Here is a 23,335-nt window from a genome sequence, read left to right as displayed (position 1 = left end):
CAAGGCGTTCCCAGGCCAGCCGGGTGATGTAATCCCTCCAGCGTGTTCTGGGGCGGCCCCGAGGTCTCCTCCCGGTTGGACATGCCCGAAACACCTCCCAAGGGAGGCGTCCGGAAGGCATCCTTACCAGATGCCCGAACCACCTCAACTGGCTCCTCTCGATGTGGAGGAGCAGCGGCTCTACTCCGAGTCCCTCCCGGATGTCTGAGCTCCTCACCCTATCCCTAAGGCTGAGCCCAGCCACCCTGCGGAGGAAACTCATTTCGGCCGCTTGCACTCGCGATCTCATTCTTTCGGTCACTACCCAGAGCTCGTGACCATAGGTGAGGATTGGAACGTAGATCGACCGGTAAATCGAGAGCTTCGCTTTCTGGCTAAGCTCCCTCTTCACCACAACGGACCGGTTAAGCGCCTGCATCACTGCTGACGCCGCCCCAATCCGCCTGTCAATCTCCCGCTCCATCCTACCCTCACTCGTGAACAAGATCCCGAGATACTTAAACTCCTCCACCTGAGGAAGGACCTCCCCCCTGACCTGGAGTGGGCAATCCACCCTTTTCCGGCTGAGGACCATGGCCTCAGACTTGGAGGTGCTGATTCTCATCCCAGCCGCTTCACACTCGGCTGCGAACCGCCCCAGCGAGAGCTGGAGGTCACTGTTCGATGGAGCTAGGAAGACCACGTCATCCGCAAAAAGCAGGGACGAGATCCTCCCGTCACCGAACCTGACACCCTCCACCACTCGGCTGCGCCTAGAAATTCTGTCCATAAAAGTTATGAACAGAACCGGTGACAAAGGGCAGCCCTGGCGGAGTCCAACCCTCACCGGGAACAGGTCCGACTTACTGCCAGCCACGCGAACCAGACTCATGCTCCTTTGGTACAGGGACTGGATGGCCCTTAGCAAGGGGCCACCAACCCCATACTCCCGGAGCACCCCCCACAGGATGCCCCTGGGGACACGGTCGTAAGCCTTCTCCAAATCCACAAAACACATGTGGACTGGTTGGGCAAACTCCCATGCCCCCTCCAGCACCCTGGCGAGGGTAAAGAGCTGGTCCACGGTTCCGCGTCCGGGACGAAAACCACATTGCTCCTCCTCAATCCGAGGTTCAACTATCGACCGGACCCTCTTCTCCAGCACCCTGGAGTAAACCTTACCGGGTAGGCTGAGGAGTGTGATCCCCCTGTAGTTGGAACACACCCTCTGGTCCCCTTTCTTGAAAATGGGAACCACCACCCCGGTCTGCCACTCCAGAGGCACTGCCCCCGATGTCCACGCAATGTTGCAGAGGCGTGTCAGCCAGGACAGCCCTACAACATCCAGAGCCTTGAGATATCCAGGACGAATCTCATCCACCCCCGGGGCTCCGCCGCCTCGGAGTTGTTTCACTACCTCAGCAACTTCTGCCCCAGAAATTGGACGACCCGCCCCCGAGACCCCCGTCTCTGTTTCCTCACTGGAATACGTGTTGGTGGGATTGAGGAGCTCCTCAAAGTATTCCTTCCACCGCCCGACAATGTCCTCAGTTGACGTCAGCAGCTCCCCGCCCCCACTGTAAACAGTGTGAGCAAGTTGCCGCCTTCCCCCCCTGAGGCGCCGGACGGTTTGCCAGAACCTCTTTGGAGCCGATCGATAGTCTTCCTCCATGGCCTCACCGAACTCCTCCCACGCCCGAGTTTTTGCCTCAACGACTGCCGCTGCTGCGCTCCGCTTGGCCCGCCGGTACCCGTCAGCTGCTTCCGGAGACCCACAGACCAACCATGCCCTGTAGGCCTCCTTCTTCAGCCTGACGGCTCCCCTCACCTCTGGTGTCCACCAGCGGGTTCGGGGATTACCGCCGCGACTGGCCCCAGCGGCCTTGCGGCCACAGCTCACAACAGCCGCCTCGACAATGGCAGAGCGGAACAAGGCCCATTCGGACTCAATGTCCCCCTCTGCCCTCGGGACGCGGTCGAAGCTCTCCCGGAGGTGGGAGTTGAAGATCATCTGGACAGGTTCTTCCGCCAGGCGTTCCCAGCAGACCCTCACTGTTCGTTTGGGCCTGCCAGGTCTGCGCGGCGTCCTCCCCCACCATCTGATCCAACTCACCACCAGGTGGTGATCAGTTGACAGCTCTGCTCCTCTCTTCACCCGAGTGTCCAGAACATATGGCCGCAGGTCAAATGATACGACTACAAAGTCGATCATTGACCTGCGACCTAGGCTGTCCTGGTGCCACGTGCACCGATGGACATCCTTATGTTTGAACATGGTGTTAGTTATGGCCAAACTGCGACCCGCACAGAAGTCCAATAACTGAACACCACTCGGGTTCAGATCGGGCAGGCCGTTCCTCCCAATCACGCCCCTCCAGGTCCCGCTGTCATTGCCCACGTGAGCGTTGAAGTCCCCCAGCAGAACAATGGAGTCCCCGGTCGGGGCGCTGTCCAGCACCCGTCCCAGGGACTCCAAAAAGGGTGGGTACTCTGAACTGTTGTTCGGTGCATAAGCACAGACAACAGTCAGGACCCGTTCCCCGACCCGAAGGCGCAGGGAAGCAACCCTTTCGTCTACCGGGGTAAACCCCAACGTACAGGCAGAGAGTCTGGGGGCTATCAGGAAGCCCACCCCGGCCCTCCGCCTCTCACCCGGAGCAACTCCAGCGAAGGAGAGAGTCCAACCCCTCTCAAGGACTAGGGTTCCAGACCCGGAACTATGTGTCGAGGTGAGGCCGACTATATCTAGCCGGTAGCGCTCAACCTCTTCCACAAGCTCCGGCTCCTTCCCCGCCAGAGAGGTGACATTCCATGTCCCAAGAGCCAACTTCTGTAACCGAGGATCGGACCGCCAAGGCCCCCGCCTTGGTCTGCTGCCCAAACCACATTGCAAAAATAAAATAATAATAATGAAATAATAATAGTATAATAATTAATGATAATAAAATTATAGAAATAGTATAATAAATAGAATAATAGAAATAAAATAATAATGAAATATTAAGAATAGTATAGTAAATAAAATACTAAAAATTAAATACAAATTAAATAATAATAACAGTTTAAAAAAATGAAATAATAAACAATAAGATACCAATGAAACAATAATAAAATAATAATAATAATTGTTTAATAAATAAAGTAAAAATGTAGTAATAATAATAATAATAACACATATTTTATACAATATGTAATACATATGTAATAATAATAAGGGAGCGACAAATAAATAAATAAATAGTTTAATATTTAGAAAAGTCAGCTGGCAGGACCCGAGAGCTGTCTGTTCCATAGGTGAGGTTATGTTTTTATTTTTGTTTTATTTTTTGCATCTAATGCCTCCTCTTCCTCATATGGCACTCTTATTCCCGTCCTGATAAACCTGTCTCCTGCCTTTGCTTTTCCTTTTTTCTTTGTCTCCCTCCTCGTCCATCTTGATGACCTGAGGGGACAGAAAGGACAGATGGAGACAGAGACATGTTTTCTGTCTGCTGATGTCTCAGCTGCTGCTCTCAGTGTGCTGTGAGCCTTTTCATGTCCCTATTGGATTACAGCGTCTGATGCAGCTGGTTGTGATAAAGAGCAGGATAAGGTGTATCTTGTTGGCAGAGGTCCGCTCACTCTTGTTGTCTCTCACTCTGTTTGACTGTAGGTTGATGTCGCTGCCGCCTGTTCGTGTCCTGTAAACCTGACACTCCTCTTAGATTAATGAACTGTAGCGTCTTCTTAAGGTCATGTAAGGTGAAGCGGCCATATTGGAGCTCCAACAGCATCTGTGAACAGCTGATTGTGTTAAAGAAATAAATAACTCATCTTCTGTGTCTCTGTTAACAGTTAATATTGATATTTGGTTTATTTTGTGTTCACATGAGAGCTGCTCGTGTCTATTCTGGAGAGCTGATCTTCCGTTATCAGCATTGAAACTGTTGAGTCTGTAGTCAGTTATTTGGCCTTTAAGTTGCAGGATAAATAGCAAGCAGAAAAACAGTTCTTTGTTTGAAGGGATAGTTCAGATCTTTTAAAGTGGGGTCGTATGAGATACTTATCCATAGTCACTGTGTTACATACAGTAGATGTCAGATTGGAGAAGCAGGCTGGAGTCCAACACGAAAGCTAAGCAATGTACTGCTGTGGAGGAGTCAGCAACAAAACATATTTTAGCCACCTGAAAAATGTCCCACAAGTTTAAGCTATTTTCTTACCTTTCTGTCAGACAGCCAGTTTCATCAGGGAAGCCGTTAATGTCCTCAGTTCCCATCTATGTGCTCGCCAAATCCACCAGACTCCACTGAGAATAACTTCGCTCGCTGAACCTGTGAGCTGCTGCTGATCAGTTAGTGAAGTGGTTGTAAGAAAAAGAAGAAGACGATATACTTTATCAATCCCTGAGGGGAAAGTCAATTTTTTTCCACTCTGTTGTCATACACACACAGGCCCGAAATACACACACATGCACAAACAGGACGTATACATGCATTAAATGGAGAGTTGTCAGAGTGAAGGGGCTGTGGTATCTTACCCAAGGGCACCTCAGCAGTGCTCAGGAGGCAAACTGGCAGAGATGGGACCAAGTCACACATGTGCAAGTCTCAAGTCTTAACCTTCCAGTCTTAACTCCTCCAGTATTTACAAAACTATAATTGACTGTAACTATCTATGAGCTATAAAAACATGAACTATTGCAAAAAAGACGAATGATGGCAAAACTACGAACTATGGTGAAAACACTCAAAAACACGGCATAAAAAAAACTCAAAAGCTCTCAAAAAAACACAAATACTATTATTTACAACACTAAATATTATTCACATAGAAAACGCCACCCAAACTCCACTAAAACTCACACAAAACACTTGCACTCTCCTCGTCAGCTGTCACTCTCCTCCTGCTGTGATCACTTCCCTCCCCTCCTCCACAGGTAATGACGTCACTACCGTAATGTACCATGTATCACTAGCTTTCAGAATCCGTTGGAATTACGTCGATAGCGTGAATGGTAGAGGAGTTACGGTAATTTTAAAAATAAATATAAAAATAAAATTAAAATCAATTATGAGTTTTCCACATTGATGCTCGCATCGGTCAAGACAGACCTCACCCCTACTCCATACTTGGACCGTACCTGGACTTGAACTGGCAACCCTTCGGTTCCTAGCCCAAGTCCCTATGGACTGAGCTACTGCCACTTTTGTTGCATCATCACTTGTGTGAATCTAAACTGACCCTTTAAAACACCAAACTCACACAATGACATCACTGTTTTTCTCAATGGAGTCCAGCTCTGAAGACAGCGATATAAAGCTTCATTTTCCTGTTGGAAATCTGTCTGACATTAAGGTGAAGTGATGAAAATACCTTCAATATAACATTCACTAAAACTGAAATTGATTTTTTTAGGAGGGTGAAACACATTTTGTTGCAGCCTCTGACCACAGCAGTAGATTTCTCAGCTTCTGTGTTGGACGTCAGCCGGCTTCTCCAAACTTGAGACATAGGAAGCCCCACCTCAGAAGATCTGAACTGTCCCTTTAAGTGTTTGAGTGTGTCTCTTATATGTATATCTTATCTGTTGGGCTGGTGTGAGATGTGCCCTGTCAGAGAGAGAAGTTTGGCTGATGGTCGAAGCTTCACACACGTGATACTGTTTTTCCTCTTTTGTTGAATGGATGAATAATTAGTGTTGGAACGTGTGTGTGTGTGTGTTGCTTCTGTGTCTTTTTCTGGTGATCAAATATCATCAGTGTGTGGTTGGTTCTCCTCTCTAACTAGAGGCTTGGTTAGGGTTAGAGTTACGTGTGCGTGAGTGTGTGTGTGTGATGCAGTGCAGGTGTGTCTGAGTCCCAGACTGATCGATGTCCTCTGCCTCAAACAGCGAGGACTACCTCTCTCCGTCTCTCTGCCTCAGTCTCTCGTGTTTGTCTCTCGTTACACCTCCGTGTCACATGTTTACCGACTCTGCCACTGTCACTGTGTTTTACACACAACATGGAAAGACACCGGTGTGTTTATGTGTGTTTTTGGGATGACGATCAAAGAAAGCAGGAGCAGAGGAGGGATGCATAATGGATGAGATGGAGGGAGGGGAGGAAGATTCCAATTTGGGAGAAGATGTCTGTCTTCTGTGTCAAAAGGGATCAAACTGCAGACATCCAGACACGCTTTGGTGTCTGGCTTTGTGTCTCATTTGCCTCAACATGTCTGCATATATTTCCCTTTCCCCCGGTGTGTGTGTGTATGTGTGTGTGTGTTCACATTTGATTCGTGAGGTTTCGTGGCAGCCTTTTGACAGCACTACAGCTTCTGACATGTTTCAAATCCTGCCCGAAACTCCATCGTCACATCGTTTTAAATTAGACGATCAGCAGAAAGTCTGAGCAGTGATTTTCATATGTAGCTTTATTTCATCAGGAAAGTCCCTCATTAAGATTTAAAATCTTGTTTAAAGGGATGTCCTGACAAAGACAGCAGCACAGAGGACAGAGGTTACAGAACATATTCAATCAAATTTGATCATCAGCTCATAATGTGAGTCAATGTTAAGCCAAAATAACAAACTTAAGAACATAAATTAATCTGCATTATTCTGATAATTCATTAACTGATGGTTGGTTAATGTCGGCTGTTGGTGAGCGTCTGTCGCTCTTGTCTTTGTGGTGTGTCTCTCACCGTTGGCACTAGTCGGCCTTTGTCTGCTTCTTTATGCCTCCACGTTGGTGATAGCTGTGGGTGTGCGTGTGTCAGCGTATGTACATGGAACTATACAGAGATAAGTTATTGTATTTCATGTAGAGAAATGTACACAGCAGCAGGGGTGTCAAAGGCTGCCTTTACACTACCATGTCTTGATGCCCAATTCCGATTTGTTGCCTATATCCGATTTTTCCTGACTGCTGTTTACATGTTCTATTCACCTTATTTTACACGGAGACACGGAGGCAAAACAGAACGCAGCCAGCTTCCGTTTTTTTGTGCGACACTTCCGGTGCAGCACTCTTGACCACTGTGTAAATGTCCCACGGTATTTGCTCCAGTGACATTACTGCGCGCATGGAAATGTTTACATTACTGAAAACAATTTTAAGGACTAACTTTAAATATTTGAAGTTAATCGTTAAAGAATAAATCACCTGGAAAGCTGGCGCTGCTCCACGTAATTTAAAAGGTAACTTAGCCTACACAGAGCGGTGGAAATGTCCGTGCAGCTGCAGGCGGTGCGGCTGGATGGTTGATGCATACATGCTGATTCGGGTGCTATCAGAGCCGATCCGCGCATCACTATGGCTTAATAATCAACATGTAGTGTAAAGTAGGCTAAACTCATTTTAGTTAATGGGCCACATTCAGCTCAATTTGATGTCAACTGGGCCGGACCAGTAAAATCACAGCCCAATAACCTGTAAATAACAACACCAAATGTTTCTCTTTCTTTTAGTGTCAAGACGTAAAGACATTCTGAACATACTCGTCCATTTACAGAACAGATGATGAACACCCTGAGATGTCTCAGTTTTTCCACATTCAGTCAGTCGACCACTCACAGTCAATACATGAGCATTTTTCAATATGTTTCTACTCCTGTGTTGTAAAGCTGGCATCACCACACCAAACTAAAGTGGAAGCTACTGATGAACTAGGTGAAGTTATCGCGTACCCTACAAACATTTACAGATCTAAACTCTGGCAGTGGCTTAGCAATAGGGTTCCATCGATATGGTTTTAGGATAGAAGTCTGATATAGCTGCTGATTGACAATATTTTGCACTGTGTGGACCTTGAACTAATGACTGTGGACAAATCAGGACCCAGTGGCTGCACCAGTTGGGAACCACTGATGTAAACTTAGTAACTTTGAGTTTGGGACTGATGGTTAAAACAAACACATTAAAGATGTCAGCTCGGCCTCTGGATAAAATCATGATAGGGTTGATTATTCTGAAAGATAAATGTTATATTGATAATTAAGATAATTATTTGGAGCCTGACTTTCTACACAGCTGGTTCCAGTGTTCCTCCTGTTTTACTTTCACTCTGCAGTTACTTATTACAGGACAGCAGCGTTAGTTCTTTGTAAAAATGGAATTTCATTTTTCATAAAGTTGGATCTGCAATGAGAGAGAAAAACCTCCAACTTCTTCCTGCACAGTTTCTCTGGGGGATGAAACCCAAGTGCAGCAGTAGTTTGGTGAGTTTTCAGTATAAATGGAGACTTGTACTGTATTTCAGCACAGGAGAATTAAACCACCACTTCTGGAAGTTTTATGAGTTTACTGTGGAGTGGAGAGTTGGAGTCGTCTGTCACTGAGCCTCAGGCTGAGTCGTCAGCCCCTCTGTGGCCTTTCTGTAAGTCCACAATGTTTCTGTCCACAGAACAATGTTGGAAAAGCTCAAAGTTTAACAGTATGTGGAGACTATTAACTTTTACTTGTTTTTTTACTTCTCTGATCATGTGAATATGATCCAGGTGAGTCAGAAGGAAGCACAGCTAGAATACAAATGAGGAAACTCCTGCACGCTGTCACACTGATGGTAGATTTATTAATTTATGACATTTCAGTCAGTTCAACTTTCATCAGGTCGATCAGAAACTTGTTTTCATTTACATCCAGACAGTGTTTTAATTGTAACATCCTCCATATCAGTTAGATCTACCTAAACCTTTCAGTGTTTCCTGTTCTGATTGAAGGTGCATTCGAAGGTTCTCCAGCACAGGACTTTTTTTTTTTTTTGTTAGTTAGTTAATTTGTTTATGAACAGAATCCATATCAACAGTGTTTCTGATCAGCATCAGGCAGGTATTTCTGCTTAAGAGCTTGATGATTAAAGAAAAATAATCTTAATTTGTGTAACAAGATTGTTATGCCTCCGCGCCACCTCAGGCACTATGTTTTCGGGTTGTCCTTCTGTCTGTCCCATCCATGTGAACACAATATTTCAAGAAAACCCCCATTGAATTTCTTCAAATTTGGCCCGAATGTCCACTTGGATTCAATGACGCACTGATTAGTTTTTGGTGGACATAGGTCAAGGTCACCTTGACTTAATCTGTCTCATTCTCATGAACGTGATCTTTCTAGAGCTCCTTGAGGGAATTTCTCTAAATTTGGCACAAACATTCACTTGGAAATGACAAATTTTAAGGTCGAAGGTCAGAGGTCAGTGTGACCTTGCATCTGTCTCATTCTTATAGACCTTAGATCTTCGGGAACACCTTATGGGAATTTTTTTTAAATAATTTTTACACACACCCCCACTTGGACTGAAAAATAAACTTACTAAAATTTTGTCGTGGAAGTCAAGGTCAGTGTGACCTCACAAAAAGTTCTTGGCCATAACTCGAGAATTCATAAACTAATTATGACAAAATCTCACAAATATGATTAAGTGATGAAATTTTATATCCAAAAGGTCAAAGATCAGCTTGACTGTGACATCATCATGTTTTAACGTCATATCTCAGGAACAGAAGGGGAGACATTTGGTCAGATACTGAATTGACCTATGGCTAAGCCACGCCCCCTCCACTCACTCAGACAAACTATCAACATTCAGTGACCGGCGCTATGGCAGGTGTCACAGTACACGGCATTTCACAGGAGGCAACTGATGATTTTTGGAGACATAACGATCAGATGTCATTGAGAAGTAACCAAAAGGGCCTAAACTACGCATTGGAGGGATATATTCATCATTTTATTGTTGAGAAGGTCGATGAAAAGCTTAAATTACAAGCCAAAATTTACAGGTCACAGTGTACGCTTGTGAACCGCATCTGGTTGCCGTCACCATCAAAGACAACAAGTTAAAGTGCCACTGAAGTTAAGGTTTTTGGCTCAGAATATGAGAAAAGGATAACGGCCTTTTTACCATCTTTACCAAGAGTGTCTCTCCGTTAGTTTGGTGCTACAGTATTTACACTGAATCATTCAGCATAACGTTTGCCAACCTTTGTTATCTCTGCCATTACAGATAAGTTAATGAAGCTAAGCTCCAGAAGTTAACGTTAGCTTAACTAGAGCCCTTTGGACAACAGCTAACAATGATGTACGATCACCAAAGTACAAAACTAGAACAAAATAGGCTAATGAACTCCCAGCAAACAAGGTGACATGATGAACAACGCAGCTAGGAGCTAACGTTAGGCTAACTTTAGCTAACGTTAGCTAGAGATGTTAAAGATAACTTTATATTTCTTTCCAGCAAAGTGACAATATGTTGCCTCAAACACAATGTTGACTTACCTTAGAACAGATGTAGACATCATTGTTAATCTTATTCACGTTGAGTTGATGTTGTGGTCTAACGTTACCACACAACTTTATCCAAAGGAGACACTTTTCTCGGTTGAGATGTGGTTTAAAGTGTAAAAAATACACCTGGTCGCCCAGCCTCTCAGGATACCTTGTGTCAGAGTTGCATGTACCCCATGCACACCGTTTGACCATTTTTAAACTTCAAATCTCAGAAAAAGCTCATAAAACCGAACAAAACTGACTTTCTGTAATGCATTTCAATGGACGTCCAGGCAGAGAATGTCCCAGTGTATGGGAATGGCTATACGCACTGTGATTGGCTCATCGCGTTTGAGGGCGGGGCTTAGCCATAGGTCAACTGGTGACTCTAATCTTGACACTGTGCTGATTGTATAGATCTTCTGTGTGTGAAGCGTCCATGTTTTCACTGACATGGATGGAGACTGTCAGCGAAAAGCCCACGGGGGCCAACGGGGGCCGTCAGTGTGGGACACCTTGCGCTGTCTAGGGCAGCAGACGCTCACCGACGGCCCAACATCACTGATTGCTGACTGTCAGCTTGGTGTGTCAGGGCCTTAAGAAAACACCTTTGTTATGAAGATACCTGCAGAAATCACAGCATAATCACTTCAATGTGTTTGTCAATGAAAATGAGAATAATGTTGTAAAAATCAACATCCCCTCTAAAAACATAAATGATAATGCAATTACAGTTTCAGTCAATAAATTACAGTATATTCAAAATCAGTCTCAGTCCCACAGTGAATGCTTTTCAAACACTAGAACAAAAAGACCTGATTCATTTTCCAGTAAAGACATTTTACATTTTAAATGCTAAATCTCCTCTTCAGATGCATCATGTCCTGATGTGATGTGTGTTTGCTCTAATTAGACCCTGTGAGAGCAGCAGCCCTGCTGTGTCTCTGCTTCATATATCAGAGGAGGAGAACATTCTGTGTATTAATGTTGCATCTCTGTAGCATTTCCCTCAGAAAAGTACATTCTGTACTTCACATAATGCGAGCAAGGCAGCAGAAAAGCCTTTATGCTACATTATATGGGTCATCCAGATAAATTATACATTGTGGTCCTTATAAGTTATGCATATTCCATATTTAATGCAGATACTGCATCTATACTATTTTGTGTTTGTCTAAGTCAGTGGCATTCTCTTGTGTTTCATAGTGTTTGATATTGTAATCTTTGAGCTTATTTGAACGAGTGTGTGTCCAGTTATTTGTGTGAGTGTGTCTCACAGTGTGTCTCTGCTCGTCTCTTCCAGGTGACACCGAGTGGTTGCCAGATCAGGAGCTGCCTCTATCCCCCTGGGACCTGGTCAGAAAGCCCCTCAGCCAGCGCATCACCATCCGCCTCAAAGGTACAAACCTGGCAACTTAGAGTCTGAGTTCATTCAGTAGCACTGAGCCAAAACCACAGAATCAAAACGACTATTGCTGATAACAGATACCATTTGGTGGATGAAAGGGCCTTACAAATCAGTTTGGATGCGTTTGCAGCGTGGGCAGCGATGTACCAGGATCTGCCTGCTGAGTCACACCACATGAGGGAACATTAAAGCCACAACGGTTTTCAAGAATAAGTCATTTGACTCATTAATAATCATTCTGAATCAGGAGGAATAAATGATTGTAATTGATCAAGTTTATTATTTTTGATTGTCCGACACTGACAGAGCAGGGGTCTCATTTGTAAACGTAAACATTTGTGGCGTATTGATTATGAATCCAGTCCATCTGATGCTGGTTTTGTTTCATCACTGTAGCCAGTATCTCACTATCACTATCTTCATTCAGATTTTAAGAAGCTACAAATTATATTCAGCCACAAAATAAGTCTGAAAAGCTGCAAATCAGGACGTAAGTACAGAGAGTTGTTGACTAGAGATGATACGCCGTCTCATGGTGGTCACTTCCTGTGAATCGGCATCTTATTAGAACGTTGCAGAACGGAGCGTTGTAAGTAGTTGCCTGTTTCAACATCGCTGCAATGAGCACAATTGTGCAACCACAGAGCGCACTGGAAACATTGAGGTGGCTGCCGCACACTTCTCCTTCTCCAGTCGAATTACGTCCATTTTCACCACCTTCATATATGTTCTGTGTAAATTACTTAAGTCTGGAAATGAAGCAGGTGACAGCCCTCAAACAATTATTAAACTACATCCTCACTATGAGTCGTAATCATAGAGATCAGACCAACATCACCAAAACAAACTTATATAAATAAATTGTGTTTGGCTATCAAAGTTTAATCTTCAGATGATATCCCAGGGTCGGGGATACACTGATTGTCACGATCATTTTTGCGAGTTGTGACGCACTGGTGTTGTAAACATATAGATACTGCGGTGACACTCTGTAGGAGCTCTGCATCGACCATTTATAGTGAAGCATGGGTGTGTAGAGGGCGGGATATTGAGGCTGAACCACGTGCTGACAATACCAAGTTGATTTTGGATTTACCAAGGGAAATTGCAGGCGCACACATGGTTTTATAAATCAGAATATTTTTTGGCACACGCTGCTTTCTGCTTCTGTCCGCACGTACACTGTTAGTATGGATCCTACGCACTGTTTTAATAATGCGACCCCTGGTCTGTCTGGCCAGGATCCACTTTTCTTCAGCTACAATCCACACACAGACTGACTTTAAGGGAAACTTTGCTGATTTTCATCCAGCTTTGTGTCACTGCAGTGTGGGAGGTGTGTGCAGATGAATGGCGTTTGGCTTCCCGCCGTGTTGCCAGCGCCCGGAGCTCCTCCGCTCTTTTGTCGACAGTGGTGCGGATGATGTGAAATCTTGCTGGCGGATGAGCGTAGAGCTGGCAACATGAAGGAAGGTTGAGTGCTGTTCATTTGCATGTACTGCCCACGTTGTAAGGATACAAAGCTGTTTGAGGATCGACAAAGTTTCACTTTGACAGACAATATTACAACAAAAATGGGTCTTAAAATGTTTACGTGCTGCATCCAGAGCAATATTTTAACATTAAAGTGCTGCACATGGTAAACGGACTGCACTTGTAAAGCACCTTTCTCTGACCACACAAAGCACTTTAACACTACATGTCACATTCACCCATTCACACACTGATGGAACGGCCATCGGGAGCAGTTTGGGGTTCAGTATCTTGTCCAAGGATACTTTGACATGCGGACTGGAGGAGCTGGGGATTGATCCACCGGTCTTCCAATTAGTGGACAACCCATTCTACCTCTGAGCCACAGCTGCCCACGCATATGGATACATATATATAAGCGGTCAAAACAGATCCATGGTCCAGATGAAGTGCGTTAAACACACTGTTTGCCGCTCTTCCAGTGTGTGCAAAACATAACGACTCATGATGTGGTGGCACATTTTGGGCATTTTTGTGGCCACGCGGCACACCCAGGGAACAGGGCAAGACTGACAGGAAATTATGCCAATCAACCATGTTTGTCACGAGTGAGACTGACACTTAAAGTCAGACCGATGTCGTTACATCCTAGTTTACAAGTGTCAGATTCACTGTGGTTCCTCTGATTTATGGTTTTACCAGGCTGCTGAAAAATAACAGGTTAGTCCAGCTACTGCCGGATTCTTCTTCTTTCTTCTTGCCTCACATATTTAATCGCTTCAGATGGACCTGTGACTGCCCAAATAACAATGTGGAAGAGCAGAATCATCCTTTGCAGCGGCCGGGGTTTGATTCCAACCCAGGGCCCTTTAAAATAAAATCTACCACAAATTACACATTTAAACAGCTCCCAAATACAAAAAATGTCCCCTGGTATATATATATATAAATCAACAGGTGATTTCCGTCTTCTAGTAAAATCCTAAATGATTGGACCTTTATGCTCTGCCATTTCTCCTCTAATCATCACGCTGTAACCTGTGACAGGCTGTTATGATATCACAACTATCACACATTCACATATATGGAGATTATTCACATAGGTTTACATCACCAAAGGTTTATGAGAAAATCACTTGATGACGCTGATGCTTTGCTGCTGCCAGAGGAGCCGCTGAATGAGTTCCCTCTGAGCAGTAAGTCACTAAAAGAGTCTGAGAAGGAAAACATTCAGGACGCCACAGTTTATTCCACACTACTGAAGCTGCTCCTCTTTTTGGAACCACGGCAGAGTCTGTAATAATTTCACTTTCAGCCATGCTTGTTGTTGCCGTGGGTAACAGTATGATGTCAATATGTCAACAAGTTGAAATATGGCGAGTATCACAACATCAGTTTTTCGTATGATATCAAAAATGTTCCCATGTTATAATGAACGAGATGATATGGCACACCCCTGGTGTTTAGTAATATTGGTCCTGGTCCTGCACCTAAATGAAAATAATCTCTGTTTGACACCATGTTAAAGACACAACTGGGACCAGAGCAGGACTGGACACAGAACCAGAACAGTTCCTCGAACATCAGTGTTAATGATTGTATATGAGTCTCAGCAGCAGCTCAGAGCAGCAGACAGTTTCACTCCACAGTTATTGGAATAATCTTTCTTACTGTCTGCTGCCTCCGTTCCTTAAAATGCTTTATCTAGTGTATTCCTCGTCTCAGTGAGTCAGGAGAACGAAGAGGAGAACAATAGTCTGGCACCATGAAAATCAGAGTGAGCAGCAGCCAAGCTCTCCATCTCTCTCCCTCCGCCTCCTCTTCACTCGTTCATCAATCCATTTTCTCTTTTTCTGCTTCTCTTGGCGTCTTTCTCCGTTTCCGCCTTCGTCTCTATTGTACTCATTTTCTCCCCGTCTTTCTGAGCGTCTACCTCCAGAAGACGTCTCATTAAGTGAGGGGGGGTGGGGGTGGGTGGGTGAAGTCCTGACTCAGAGGTCCGTATCGACCTGCCTGTCCGTCCGCCCACCGTCACTGTGATGGCGCCGAGCCAGGAAACGTCCAGCTCTTCAGTTTTCACCCTCAGCTTGTTTGTTGGTCTCACACTCCCAGGCTTCAGGGGAGAGAAATCTATTCCTGAAACAGCTGTCAGAAATTAATCAAATATTTATAGAAATTTGGTCAAGAGACAGCGTGTATGAAATGTTTAACAGTTATTTCTCATACCCATAAAATCCAAATATGTTACACCCCTAAAGTTTCTTCTTTGTTTTTGTCTTCTTTTTAGAACAATTTGAGGAAACTATAGGCGCATTTCACTAAAATGTTTATGCTTGTGGGAGGTGGGAAAATTGGTGTTTTAATAAAAGGCAAGTAAATTTATATAGCAGCATTCAGACACAAGGAAATTCAAAGTGTTTTACAGGGACATCAAAATACATTAAATGTAATACTTAATACACTAATAATACATTAAAACTGTATTTTAAGGACAACAAATAAATGAATTGGGGGAAAATGAGGAAAAGGAAAAAGGAGAAAAGTTTTCAATATGGAGAATAATGTCTCCATTTTGTTCATAATCGGTGAAAAAAAGAATAGAAAACCAGCAAATTACAGACCTGTAAAATAAAACATCACCATAAAATAAGATAGATCTGTAGTCAGGGTACAGCAGGGGGGATGTGCCAAAGTTGGGGAGACAAATGTGATAAAATGACTGATAATATGGAGAGCTGACACGTGTCGATGATGGGCGGCTTATTCTGACAGATTGACGTACATCAAACATTTAATGACACACTTCAAAGCGCTGTAGACGAGTCGTCTCACATAGGAAACAATGGATGTTTTGACACATATGAGACATGTCCCCCTGTACTGTGTGGAAAAAGTTCTTAAACTTTAAAGTTTTACGTGTTTCTGGAATCATTTGGAAATTATTTTTCAGCATCTGTACAGAAGCAATGAGACATTAAAGGACAATCTGAAATAAAGTCCTTCTGTTAGTGCCAGTGATGAGAGTAAAGTTAAGACGAGCCAGGGAGTCCTGCTCTACCAAGACCGCTGATATCAAGGATGAGGTCAGCTGAGCTGAGGCAAGGCGCTCCGACAAATAGACCAGGCACCTAGATGGCAGAAACATGAGGTGCGTAGCAACAACAGTGAGCAAAAAGCTTCATTGTCATTTTAAAAAATTACTAAAAGCTGCCCCCAGCTGCTGAAACGCCTTCTGTGTGATCGGGGCCTTAACTTCTGTCCTTGACTAAGGAAACCTTTTAAGAGATTCTGTGCAACACCCTTAAGTAATTTCCTCAGCTAAGGAAATCTTAAGAAACCTTAAGAAAGCAAACATAGGCTGCTGTCAGCCCTAGAGTGGTCTCCTCTGGTCTGAATCAGGGACTCATGTTGTTCCAAAGTTGTATAATTGCCTAGAGTTGGTTCGTGTTCTCACGGCAGCATTTACAAGAGGACCAGATCAAATGCCTTGTGTGAGAAAGCTGCTCTTGATTGGTCAGAATTTCCATGTGGGAAAAATCCAGGAAGTAAAGCAAACGTTGAAGAAGAGTACACTTGCAAGATAAATGTGACACTTTCTAATGTCACAATGGAGGGACAACTACGCAGGTTGATTTTAGCGCTGCTCATCGTGGACTATATTGCTGTCATTGTTCATTTTAGTCAAACCATACAGTTTGAAAACGAGGCGCGGCTCCAACTAGAAAACAATGTTTTGATGCATTGGATGTGCTGAATGTGCATATTAAGGCAGTACAGGAGGAGGTGCACATTAATAATCCTAAAACCAACCACACCAGAGTTCCTTTGGAACCAGACTGAGACCACCTCTTCAAGAAGGTCTCAGTCTGGTTGTTCTGGTGCACACCTGAGTGTGATTGCTGTGTTCACACCTGCCCAAACAAACCGCACTGAGGGGGCAAATGAACTTGAGTTTGATTGAACTGAACCAAACAGGGTGCTCTGTACGACCGGCCACAGACCCTCTGGCATCAGGAAAATGATACTTGACTCTTGTAACAAACGTTATTTGCATTTAAAGCAGGTGAACACATCATATTGTTGTATTTAATTACATGGAGGGTTTGAAATGAGATTTTGAGCAGCAGTAGATTAATCAACATCACGCTGGTGTTTACCGGTGTATGGAGCGAACGTAATTAATAAAGCTTTTAAAACTCATGTTCAAAAATGATTCTGTGACCGTTTGAAAAAAAAAAAAACATTAAATGAGAATGTTTGAGGAAGGATGAGTGAGTGTTTTTGATTTCCTCAGGAAGCAGATTAAAACCTCTCTCAGCTGTAATTCATCCCACTCACTGATAAAAAGCATTAAGAGCTATTAAGCAAGTGAATGACCACACTGACCGCCGCTCTGTTCTAATTAACTGACAACAGCGCTCACGATTATTACATCGCAGGTTGAAAAGCACCTGAGGATGAACAGCTGTTGAATATTGTGGGCACTGCACCTGTGGCGTCTTAAGTTTCAGGACAAGGGCACCTTGAGGTTTGCAGCTGTGGAGCTGCTGGTTGTCGGCTGTCGACACTGAGCGTGTAAACCGCAGCGGATCTGCGGATTTATTGTGTGAATTTTGTGTGTGTGTGTTTTTGACAGGTCTGTCTGAGTCGTGTCTCGATGAGCTGGCTCTGGAATACCTCTTCCCTCTGCCGCTGCTGCACAACTACGTCCGCCTGGTACGCAAACACACACACACACACACACACGCTCATGCAGACACACACAAAGGACTGCAAGGGATTGTGGGATTAAATGAGTAAGACGTCGGAAAATAGGGAGGAAGCTGGAAGACTGCAGCAGGAGAGTGGTAGTGAAAGGCAGAGGAGAGAAGAGGTGATGGACGGATGAAAGGAGACGGAGAAAGAGAGGATTAAAGTGCAGCTGCAGCTACAGCGCCCTCTGCTGGCTGTGTGGAGGCAAAGACGTGGAGCTGAAGGGAGTCAGGATCATCAATTTACATTTTACGAGAGCAATAAAACACATGATGGAACCTGCAGATGAAAGAAACATCAGTGACGTCACACACTGTGAAACTGAAGCGTCTCCAGGCTCAGATTTTATCCAGCTGCGTCTGTTAATGTTTTTAATCCCACTTTTCATGTCTGATTTATAGATGTTGTGACGGTCAGCTGAAGCTTTGATCCACAGTGACTCCAGTCTGACAGTGACACATGCTGCACAGCTCAGATCAGTACTGCAGCATGCAGCTGAGTTAAACAGGTTTAGACTGCAACTGATTTATTATTAATGAAGCAGGTTATTATTTTCTATGTAATCAATTAATCATTTTATTATTTTATTAATATGAATATAATAAGAAGGAGGGATAGCAGCAATTTATCTTGGTGAAGCTGTAACCAACATGTTTTTATTCTGACCATTGATTTCTGTAGATCAACTAATCAATTATTAATCAAGAGAGAGTTAGTAACGTAACAGTGTGATAGATGAGCGGTTGTAGTGATAATAGAGTAATGACAGTGTAGTGGCAGTAGTATATTAGTAATAGATGTGTAGTAGTAGTAATAGTTTAGTAGTAGTGTAGTGATGGTAGACAAGTGATAGTACTGGTAATATGCTGATGATGTAGTAGTCATTTTCCACATTTGTGATGCTGAGCTTTGGAAATAAAATTGAATTTAATAGAAAAGTAGAAGTATTACAAATGTGTAGTGGTGATGACTGTGTACTAGCAATGTGTAGTATTAGTAATAGTGTTGTAGTAGTAGCACTAGTACGAGTGTAGTAGTGACAGAAGAGAGGTAGTAGTGATAATGTAGAAATAGTGATAGATAGGGGTGTAACGGTACACAAAAATCTCTGTTCGGTACGTACCTCGGTACACAAGTCACGGTTCGTTTTTTCGGTACAGTAGTGAAAAAAATAGACAACTATTAAATATCTTTTACTTAATGGTAACCTTATTAAAACATACCACCACAGCAGTTAACTCTTTTTACACAATTTTTGAATGAAACAAATATATATAAAATCCTGCTTTTTCACATTGTTTGAATGAAAATAGAAATATAAAAGTGAAAAATAAAATCCTGCTGTTTTTTTAACACATTTTTTGAATGAAAAATATAAATATACATTTCTGCTTTAACAGTTTTACTCAATTAAAATAAAAAGTATAGTGCAGCTGGTCAGCTTTAAAGCCTGCTCAGATTCAGTTTTACTAGGAACTTACTTAGCTTTCCCACTTTGTTAAAGTGCAGTAAACAAAACATGCTTATATCTAAAGTGCAGCTTAAACAATTTTACTCAACTCCAATGGCGTTGGTTATTTCTTTAGCGCGATGGTCAGGGAAACGCTCTTTCTTTTTAAACGACGACGATATCGTAGTTTGCACCAGATTGCTTTTTCTAGTCGTGCCGGTTAACGTTCAAACTCGGGTGGTGTCGCTTTAGATGCGTTAGCATGTTAGACGTGTTTCCAAGTACATACCCGACCGCTGTTCTGCAGTGTCGGCACACTGCTTTTGTCTTGTCCACTTGTTTATTTCCATCTTCGTATTTTACCCTGAAACCAAAGTGTTCCCAAACGGAGGACTTAAGGTTTGCGGGTGGGTCTTCAGGTTCGTCAGGCTCACTTGCCATGTTGTCAAAATGCGAGAATGCGCTGCACAAAGTGAAAGCGGAGATTTACGGTCGGACTCGGTCCGTCACTCAATTATGTCCGTCGGGGAACTAGATATTTTAAACGGTTCGGCTCGCAAAAACGGAATTAAAATAAAACAAAATAAAATAAAATAATATCCTGCGCCCAATAATTCGGTACAGGGTCATGCCGAACCGAAAGTCGCGTACCGAACGGTTCGACACAAATACATGTACCGTTACGGCCCTAGTGATAGAGTATTTATAGTGATGGTAAAGTAGTGGTAGTGATAAAGCAGTAGTGGCTGTAGCGATAGAGTAAGTACTGATAGTCTATTAGTACCGATAGAGTAGCGGTATGCATTTATAGTGATAGTGTAGTAGTGGGTAGTAGTTATAGAGTAGTAGTAATATTAGTGACAGAGTAAATGATAGAGTTGCTATAGCAATAGTGTTATTTCTTGTATTTAACCAGGATAGGTCATAGTAATGGTGGTAGTAGTCGTCGTCATCGGTGTAGTAGTAGCACCAGTACTAGTGTAGTAGTGGTAATGATAGTAGTAGACGTAGGAGTGATAGTTGTGAAATAGTGATAGAGTATTTATAGTGATCGTGTAGTGGTGGTAGTGGTTATAGAGTGGCTGTAGTTATAGATAAGAAGTAATAGTAGTAGTGACAGAGTAAGTACTGGTGGTGTAGATGGAGTACCACTGACAGAGAACCAGTAGTAAAAGTGTTGTAGGGATAGAGTAGTAACAGTTCTAAAGAAGTTATCTGAAGTCTGATCGTTTCATTATTACCTCATCATGAACTCTTCTGTTGATCAGTTTATCGATGAGTCATCCACCTGTTTCTGTCTGTGTGTTCAGGTGGAACAGTACGGGAACCTCATCTTTCACGGGCTGGAGGGCAGCTGTCAGGAGTACATCGCCAGTCTGGTCGCTCACTGCATCAAGGTTGGTCCACCAGTTCACCAACACTGATCCAGGAAGCTTCAAGCTTCAGTCTTCATAATGGAACATAATATTAAATGTTTAAAACTTATTCATCTCAAATACAAACGAGAGAAACACCCATGTCAGGTAAATCTTTATTGATGAAGCTGCTAATACAGTTTCATTACAGCTCCAATAGAGGAATAAAAACACATCAAAGATTTTTTATATATCAATTTGTTTTACAGTGACAATACATATATAGGTATTGTTTTAAAATGCCACTGATGTGATGTATGTAGAACTTCTAGCTAAAGCAAATTTGCAGTTCTTGTCCCTGTTTTGGCTTTTAGTGGATGAAAAACATTATAAAACACTTAAATGCAGGCAAAGAGACAAACAATAAAACAGAGGCAGCTCATGTCTCATTAAACACGTACAGTATATTTAGAAACAGTATTTTCAGTAGAGATGTTGTCAGTGTTCCCTGAGCAGTTATCATGGGCTTCCAATTTTAAAATCTGAGACAAATACAGATGACAAACTGAGGTGTGTGTGCAGTCGTCCAGTCAGGTGAGGAACAGGTTCATGTTGCTGTCTGAGTGAAGAGACCTGTCGTACAGCTGCCTTAAAGTGATTTCTCTTCAAAGGAAAATCATTCACAGTCCGAGCAGACCATGAGAGGTGAAAGTGTGTGAGGCGTTTTTCATCTCCGAGGTTTCTGAGATTAAAAAGTTTGGGAAACCTCCCCCTCCCCCGTTTTTTACAGAGAAGTTAAATTTGGCTGTGTTGCACAGCGTGATGCAATGGAACAGAAATTGGATGCAAACACCAAACCACTAAAATATCTCAGGACAGTATGATGAAACTTATAGTCCAGTCCTGCTGCTGGACATCTACAGGTCAGGATGGCATGTACAGTAACAGCCAGCAGCAGCTGCGGCTGGAGGCGTAATGTTTAACGTTGTCCGGCCGTCACATCATTGGGAATGCAATATCTCAAGACCAGCTTGAAGGAATTATTTTCAAATTTGGCGCAAATGTCCACTTGGACTCAACAATGAACAGATTAGATTTTGTGGTCATAGGTCAAAGGTCAAGGTCACTGAGACAGCATCTGTCTTATTCTTATGAATATGATATCTCAAGAACAGCTTGAGGGAAATTCTTAAAATTTGGGACAAACATCCAGTGTATTTTTTTGGCGCTTTGAGCACAAAAAGCAAGGCGTCATCCAGCTCCACTATATGAGAAAGGCAGACATCTGATGAACTGATCAGAATATGGTGGCCGCAGTTAAGGGTCACTATGACCTTGCATCCATCTCATTCTCATGAATGGAATATCTCAAGAACACCCTTAGGGATTCTTTTCATTTTTGGCATAAACGTCCACCTAGTTTCAATGATAAACTAATTCGATTTTGATGGTCTTAGGTCAAAGTCCAGGTCACCGTGACCCCGTCTGTCTCATTCTTGTGAACGTGATGCTTGAGGGAAATTCTTAAATTTTGTCACCAACATCCACTTTCCACTCAACGGTGAACTGATTAGAATCTGGTGGTCAAAGGTCAAGGTCACCATGACCTTGTTTACTTCTTATTCTCTTGGGTGTGATATCTCAGGAACACCTTGATGGATTTTTTCCCCCACAAATTTGGCACAAACATCCACTTCGACTCAGCAATGAACTGATTAGATTTTGGTGGTCATAGGTCAAGGTCACTGTGACTTTGCATCTATCTCATTCTCGTGAATGCAATATCTCAAGAAGGACTTGAGGGAATTTCTTTAAATTTGTCACAAATGTCCACTTGGACCTGACGATGAACAAAGATTTTGGTGGTCTTAGGTCAAAGGTGCAGTGGCACAGAAATATGACATGAGCAGATACAGGACATTCGGTCGTAGAAATGAATGCATTTCAAAATGTTTTGAGGTTATGATGAAGATTAGATTTTTAAATGTGTGCAATATAACAGGTTTTATTTACAGTGACCTGTTTGAAAAGACGACATGTTGGTCTTCTCTCAAACTGATAATTGATGATGGTGTTTAATTGTTATGAGTTCAGTAAGTCATCTGTTTTTGCAGTTTTCCCATGGTTTAGAGCTCTATACATTTACCCTTTTATATATGTAATTTAATGCATGTGGATCTGCTACAAATTTAAAAATGAAATGAATGAAGGACGGAGGAAAAATGTCTTCATGCCGACTGTACTCTCTTTGATCGCAGCGATGTGCCTGGAAAAGCCCTCTCTGCTCATTCAGATTCTCCTCTTGCTGCATTTCTCTGGGCACATAGTAGTAGTAGTAGATTTCCTTTGTTTCCATGGCAACGTGCTCCCTCTTTACCTCTCTTGTGTCTCACTCGTCCCAACCTCCCCTCCCCTCACCTCCTCTGTTTCTCTCCACCAGTCGAAGCAGGAGGCAGGGGGGCTCGGCTGTGACGTGGTGAGGGTAGAGGTGGAGGAGAGCCTGACCAAAGAGCAGCTGCTGGAGACTTTCATCAGCTGTGGTAGGGACACACACACACATGCACACACGCTGTATTGTGATTTTTGACAACATACTATACTGTGACGTTTTTTTTATGATTTTTGACGACATACTATACTATGATGTTTTTTTATAATGTTTGACAACATACTATACTATGACGTTTTT

General features: G+C 43.2%; 1 protein-coding gene across 1 annotated transcript in view; it reads left to right on the top strand.

The window, feature by feature from the left end:
- cttnbp2 (cortactin binding protein 2) overlaps positions 1-23,335 on the top strand; it is a 154,585-nt gene that overhangs the window by 115,224 nt on the left and 16,026 nt on the right. The window contains exons 11-14 of the mRNA XM_050072839.1: positions 11,512-11,607; positions 17,726-17,805; positions 20,602-20,688; positions 23,087-23,186. Of these exons, the coding sequence (XP_049928796.1) occupies positions 11,512-11,607; positions 17,726-17,805; positions 20,602-20,688; positions 23,087-23,186 (363 nt within the window). The remainder of the gene's footprint in view (positions 1-11,511; positions 11,608-17,725; positions 17,806-20,601; positions 20,689-23,086; positions 23,187-23,335) is intronic.

Source organism: Epinephelus moara, chromosome 20 (assembly GCF_006386435.1).
Source record: "Epinephelus moara isolate mb chromosome 20, YSFRI_EMoa_1.0, whole genome shotgun sequence".
Taxonomy (NCBI): domain Eukaryota; kingdom Metazoa; phylum Chordata; class Actinopteri; order Perciformes; family Serranidae; genus Epinephelus; species Epinephelus moara.
This window is presented reverse-complemented; position numbering and strand designations above follow the sequence as displayed.